Raw genomic sequence first — 7,249 nt, forward strand, 5'->3', positions numbered from 1 at the left:
CAGAAAAGTTATGGCGAATGTTCATGTTCTCGCAGAATTTTTTGATCACTCCGGAATCGCACTGCTTTCCATTGTCTGAAGCCAGCTCGTGTGGGATTCCAAATCTGCAGACGATGTTCTCTCATATGAACCTTTTTACGTCGTATCTGGTAACATGTACCAATGCCACTGCCTCAACCCATTTTGTAAAATAATCAGTTGCGGCCAGCACATATTTCACTCCTCCAGGAGCTCGGGGGAGTGGTCTGGTGATGTCTAGTCCCCACTTATCGAATGGACAGGGACTAAAAACTGGATGCAATTCGTTGGCGGGACTTTTAGGAATTGGAGCGTTCTCTTGGCATGGTACACATTTCTGCACTTATTCTTTAGCATCTTTCTGCATGTATGGCCAGAGGTACCCCTGGGTAAGTATCCCATGGGAGAGACTACGCCCTCCAGAATGGTTGCCACATATCCCTTCATGAGCCTACGCCAATATCCGTTATCCTTCTTCGGCTGATACACACCGCAAAAATGGCTCCAAGGCTACATGTTTGTGGTATAACTGTCCCTCGATCATTGAATATATCCATGCATTATTTTTCACCTTTGAAGCGAGTTTCTCATCTTCTGGGAGCTCACTGGTTGTCAAATACCGGATATAAGGTTGACACCAGTCTGAAACGTTTTCAGCAGGATTGTCTGAATCGTCTATCACTGGACTGTCAACATCCATATTGCTGTCAGTGTTTTCTATATCTTCCTGTGCTGATGTAGTTACCCACTCGCCCTCACTAGCGTGTTCGAGAGCCAGAACAAAGTGGTTTTCAGAGATGCTAGGTAACTCTTGGAAATCCACTAAAACAAAACAGGTGGTATCAGTATCGACTGCGGAGAACTGATATGCTAAAGTGTCTGCGTGACTGTTTTCCAACTGTGGTCGCTGCCCGATAGAGAACTGGTCGAATTCATTTACCAGCTCTCTCATATGATCCAAATATAAGGCCATCCTCTCTTCTTTTGCTCTATAGGTGCCCAGAAAATGATTAACTACTAGCATGGAATCTGTTCTCAGCTTAACGTTCTTTGCCTCTAACTGTTTGACAGCCTTTAACCCGATAATCGCTTTTTCATACCCAGCTTCATTATTGGATGCACGAAAACCAAATCTAGTTGCTTTCTCGATCCTTGATCCTTCGGGAGTAAGGATGACATATCCAACTCCAGCTCTACCAACATTTGATTACCCATCAGTAAATACAGTCCACAATGGCTCAGGTCTATCGATTTCCATTGCGGACTCTCCCCCAGTCTGGTTAGCGGTTGACTCTATGGGTTTGTACAACAACTCTTCTTCTTCGGTAACTGTTTCTATGTCGTCCACGGGGGAATCTGCTAACAGTGCAGCCAGAGCGTGTCCCTTCTCTGCATTTCTGGTTTCGTACTTGATTCCATACGCCCCCAGAAAATTTGACCATATGGCTAGTCGGTTGGAATCATCAGCACGTTCCAGGACTCTCTTTAGCGTATATTCAGAGTAGACTACAATCTGTCTCCCTTGGAAATATGGTTTGAGGCGATGTGATGCATGCAACAGTGCAAGTGCTATCTTTTTAATTTTTATGTACCGTGTTTCCTCCCCCATCAAATATTTACTGACGAAGAAAACATGCTTTTCATGTGGATCATTAAAAATTAGCAACTGCACTTACAACATTCTCTGTTGAAGCCAGATAAACTCCAACAGGTTTCCCAGTTTCGGACTCACCAGTACTGGGGGAGTTGGAAAATATTGTTTGATTTCATCGTAGACTTTCTCGCACTCATCCGCCCAACCAAAATGCACTGCTTTCTTCAAAACGTCAAAGAATGGTTTGAATCGATCCGACGAGCGTGACATGAAAAGATTTAAAGATGTTAATCGCCCTGCTAGCTGCGGGACCTCCTTCTTCGTTCTAGGGGATGACATCTCTCTGATGGCTCTGATTTGTTCCGGATTCACCTCGATTCCTCTGTGCGTCATCAAGTATCCAAGGAACTTTTTCAAGGATAGCCCGAATGAACATTTTGTTGGATTGAGCTTCATACGATATCGCCTCAAGATATCGAACATCTTCTGAATATCGATAAAATGCGACTCCTTTTGCTTAGATTTTACTACCATATCGTCGATATATACTTCCATCATCTTCCCAATCAAATCCTTGAACATATGGTCTACCAAATGCTGGTAGGTCTCCCCTGCATTCTTTCGCCCGAATAGCATTACAGTATAGTAGTAAACTCCTCTGTCATTCACAAAGGAAGTATGCTCTTGATCTCCCTCAAACAAAGGTATTTGGTTATACCCCGAAAAACCGTCCATGAATGACAGTCTCCCGTACCCTGAGGTTGCATCCACCAAATCTCTGATCCTCGGAAGTGGGTATGGGTCACTCGGACACGCTTTATTTAAATCAGTAAAATCGATACAAACACGAATTTTACCATTCTTCTTTGGAACGGAACGACATTAGATAAACAATGAGGATACTATACCAGTCGAATAAATCCTGCTTCCAACAGCTTCTCGATTTCTGCAGCAACTCCATATTTTTTTTATTTGTGCCATATTCCTAATTTTCTGACGAACTGGATGGAACTTCTCATCGATATTTAGCCTATGGCAGGCTACGTTCGGATCTATCCCAGGCATTTCAGCAAAACTCCATGCGAAAACGTCAGCGTTCGCCCTTAACAATGTAATCAAACCATCACGTTCATGCGCGGGTAGATCTGCCCCTACAAACGTGGTTTTTTGCTTCTCATCCCTAATCTGAACCTCAATCAGTTTCTCAACTGTTGGGGGTTCATCCGCATCGTCTCCCATGTATGATTCTGAAGGGAGAGGATTCCATAATTGCTATTTTTGTTCGACTCGCAGGATCTGGTTCCGGTTAACTTCTGATTTCCTGTATTCATCCATAACATTCTCGTGACACTTGTGGGCGGCCATCTGGTCGCTTCTAACCTTCACGACCCCTTCATGGGTAACAAACTTCAGGCATTGATGATACGAGGATGTGACTGCACCGATCGCATGCAGACAGTCTCGTCCTATGATCGCATTATAGGGAGCTCGAGAATCCAGCAACAGGAAACTGCCTAGAATGGACTTGCCAGCCAATGTTATAAGCATCTTTATTTTCCCAATCGCCTTTTTAACTTCGCCACTGAATCCGATAATTGGATTTTCGTCCTCATCGATCAAGTCGTGTGAGAGATTCATACTGGAATAGGCTCTTGAAAACAGTACGATCACTGAGCTTCCCGTATCCACTAGAATACGGTGTACATGGAACATGCCAATCCAAGCTGTTATAACAATAGCATCATTGTGGGGAGCATATACACCTATCATGTCTTCTTAAGAAAACTCGATCTTTTTGCATCCAAGATCCAGAATTTCTGCTCCATTTCCACTGAAAAATCGATGTGATTTGTCACGTACCATTCCTTTAACTGCATGAGTTTTCTCCTGGTCTCATCTTCCGATGGCCGTCTGGTCATTGAACGGATCCTGGCATGACTGACATTAATCATATACGCATTAATTACATGTGTTGCGCCAAATCGTCCAGAACCTTTCCCAAAATCCCTTTTCACATACTCTTGTATATTTCCAACGGATATCATTCGCTGGACTTCGATCTGTAAAGAGCGACAATTCTCAATCTTGTGACCATGATCTTTATGATAATTGCAGTATTTGCTCTTATCACGTTTATCATGTGTCTCCGCTGGCAAAGGCGGTGTGGCGCTCAAATCCTTGCTTATTTTTTCGTACAACTTTGTAAGCCGTATGTTTAATGGTGTCAGCTTCATATCATGATATTTCGGATATCCAGTTTTCATTCGTTCCCCTTGATTTTTCTCTCGAACTTCACCTCGATCGTTATGTTGTCCACTCGAACGGTTCTTTGACTTGTCTTTCTTCCCATCATGTGGATGATTGGATGATATGTTCACTTCTCTTGTCTCTCGAGATTTAGAATCATCCTCCACTCGAGCATATTCTTCTGCTCGATCATACAGTTCTTCTAGAGTCTTTGGTGGTCTCTTGACCAAGGAACCGTACACACCTCTTTGATTATACTGGTATTCCTGTTTGTAAGCTGCGATGACGACTTGATCGTTAGCACCATCCACATCTTCCAATCTTGCTTGAAGCATCGAGTAAACTGTATAATGTTTTCCTCTTTCCGGATTCCCAAAAGGAACAACGCGTGGCATCCCTTCCGATCACGTCTGTTGTATTTGTAGTGAGAGCAGAACTTGGCAAAAAGCTTATGGTAAGTCCAGATCGACTGTGCCGAGAGATGATTGAACAACGTTATTGCCCCACCAGTCAGAGACTGTGGAAACATCTTGCACATCAACTCGTCGCTATACTGCCACAAAGTCATGGCAGTTTTATAGTGTAAAACATGCTGATCTGGATCATCTGTTTTCTCATCGAATTCTGGCAGCTTGGGAACTTGAAAATTCATTGGCAGCCGAAATTATCTGATATTCAGTTTGAAAAGAGCTCATGCGGCTCGATGCAACCTGTCTATCTTTTCCTCGCTGGAGCGCTTTTTCGACATTAATTTCTCGATCATCTTGCAGAGGCGAGCATCTGTTATTGCGTTTACGTCTCCATTAGAGGAACTGCCTTCCTGCTCATAGTCCCGATCCTCAGGAATATCAACTTTGTATCTTATTCTTTTCCCAGCTCTGCCTTGCTCTGAACGAGCATAGTAATCGTGCGAAAATTCTCTCTCATCGTGCCTATCTCGAACCTCATCTTCGTCATTCCTAAGACGCTTTGAGCGCGTAGTTGTTCTGGCCGGACTCTGCTGAGTTATAGTTGGACATGCTCGGGTCCCTGCTTGCCGGTATCGTACACGCCTTCGTCTAGGTAGATCTCCAGTGACCAACAGATTTTTCTCTGGTCTATCAAGATCGATCACTTCTATGTTTTGGTCTACATCCCGCGAGCTAACTCGACTTCCAAGACGCTCCCATACCGACCGACCCTTCTGGTTATTCAGATTACCAGTCCTCGGTCGAGACTGGTTCTCACGTTCTAATCTCAGGAGAGCGTTCTCTTTCTCTACCTCGTCCAGCTGACGACGCAACAGTTCTTTCTTCGTACTAGGAGTCGCAGTTCGTCCATCTCGCAGGTCATGTCGATCGTTATTCCTCCTTGATAGGCTGCCGATTACAAGCCATCTGTCTGCTCGAACTCGTGAGTTTTCTCCATCAGTTATGGAGTCAACATCCATTCCTTCGTCTTCGATTATCTGTCTTTTTTCTCTCCTCCGATTATTCAAATCCGAGGTTCTGTCACGAACACGATCTCGATCTTGACCACGATCTGTGGTTCTGTTACGAAAACGATCTCGATCCTGACCACGATTTGTGGTTCTGCCAAGAACACGATATCGACCCTGTCTGTTTCCAATGGGTACTGCCGGTGCTGACTGAACTTCAATCTCGTGCCTTTCAGCTTCATGTCACCTCATGCTGACGTGGCACACTCTGATGGGTTTATTTTGGTGACGTGGCACTACTGACGTGTCAGTACATATGTGTCACCTCCTTAGCTTGATTGGATCTTTGCACATGGGCTTCTTTTTATTTTTCTAGTGAGGCCTAGTTAGCCATACTTGGATAACAAGAGGAGTATATTAACCCCTAGTAATCCCATTTCTAGTCAAAAAAATAATAGGGTACAAGCACACGTCCATGGCTCGAGGAAGAGGATGAGGACGTCGAATGGCTACTCATGCTAATCCCTATGAAGAGGAGGTGATAGAGTCGAGAGGATTACATACTCGAACGACAGGTTCAAGTGCTCACCCGTCAGTTAGCTGTTATGCAGGAACATCAAGAGCACTGTCAACATCTAAATCAACAAGAAGAGGAGGAGGTTGATAAGAAAGACATGTATAATGTCTTTGCTGGTAGTGTGGTGGAAAGTCAACACACTGCATATCAATACCGTGGTTCCAGGAATTGGGAATAAGGATTGAAAGTTGATATTCCTGACTTTAATGGTATCTCACAACCAGATGAATTGATTGATTGGATTTGTGGTGTAGAAGTAGTTCTGGAGTTTAAAAGGGTTCTAGAAGATCGTAGGGAGTCATTAGTGGCAACGAGGTTCCGTGGAACTGTTGCATCGTGGTGGCAGCAGTTGAAATCTCACCACCAAAGACAAGGTAAAACGAAGATCGATTCTTGGGAAAAACTTAAGAAACATCTGCGTTCTGTTTTTCTTCCTTTTAATCATACGAGAGAGTTGGATCAACGAACTCAATGATTGAGTCAAGTTGGGAGGTATATTGATGACTACACTAAAGAGTTTTATCAGTTGGCATCCAGATCTGCTCGAAAGGAAAGAGATGAAGAAATAGTTACCAGATATATCGGTGGCCTCGATCTGTACTAGTACTATCAAGACACTCTAAATCTGTTTAATCATTGGAATGTGTCGGAAGCACATCAACGAGAAATTAGTCTTGAAAGACAAGCGTCTCGTCCAGGTGGATGGAAGTGACATATGAGAATAGAGCCTCATTTCGGCCAAACTCCATTTCATTTATCGTTCTGCTAGTCAGCAACAAGGGAGTAGTAATCCACCAAAATCCAAGAGCGAGATGAAATGTTACAAATGTGGTTACCCTGGCCATTTTGCAACTGATTGCAAGAGGGTTATTCGCCCTGAACAAGCATGTCCTGGAGGTATAGGTTTTTTTATTGAGGATATGCCTAATCGATATGAGCACGTCCGGGAGATTAATGGACAATCTATATTTGATAAGGAAGAATATGACACAGAAGAACTCTCGGGTGATGTTCGGTCGCTATCATTCCTTGGAAGATCTGATGAGGTTACTGAAGATTCCAAACATCCCAACGTTAGGTGGCTACTAGTGGTACAGAGGTTTTTTTTTTACCCCTAAAGAGGAAGACACTGATTTCTGTCTTCGCAACAATATCTTTCACTCAACCTGCACTATTGGGGGTAAAATATGTCACTTTGTTATTGATGGTGGTCGTTGTGAGTATGTAATTTCAGAACAAGTCGTCTCCAAACTCCGGTTAGGTATAAAGGAACATACTAAGCCATATAAGCTTTCGTGGATTAAACGGGGAACTGAGGTAGGTGTTTCTAAACTGTGCCTAGTTCAGTTTTCCATTGGTCCTACCTATCGCGATAAAGCTTGGTGTGATGTAGTAC

General features: G+C 43.6%; 1 protein-coding gene across 1 annotated transcript; it reads right to left on the reverse strand.

Moving 5' to 3' along the window:
• Positions 1-484: 484 nt before the first annotated feature.
• LOC113315458 lies at positions 485-2,851 on the reverse strand. The gene is made up of 4 exons (XM_026563734.1): positions 2,521-2,851; positions 1,751-2,223; positions 1,326-1,654; positions 485-1,211 (listed from the first exon to the last, which is right to left on the reverse strand). The coding sequence occupies exons 1-4, from the start codon at positions 2,849-2,851 to the stop codon at positions 485-487; spliced, it is 1,860 nt and encodes a 619-aa protein (XP_026419519.1).
• Between the last annotated feature and the right edge of the window lie 4,398 nt (positions 2,852-7,249).

The sequence above is a fragment of the Papaver somniferum genome, chromosome 10 (genome assembly GCF_003573695.1).
Source record: "Papaver somniferum cultivar HN1 chromosome 10, ASM357369v1, whole genome shotgun sequence".
In the NCBI taxonomy this organism is placed as follows: domain Eukaryota; kingdom Viridiplantae; phylum Streptophyta; class Magnoliopsida; order Ranunculales; family Papaveraceae; genus Papaver; species Papaver somniferum.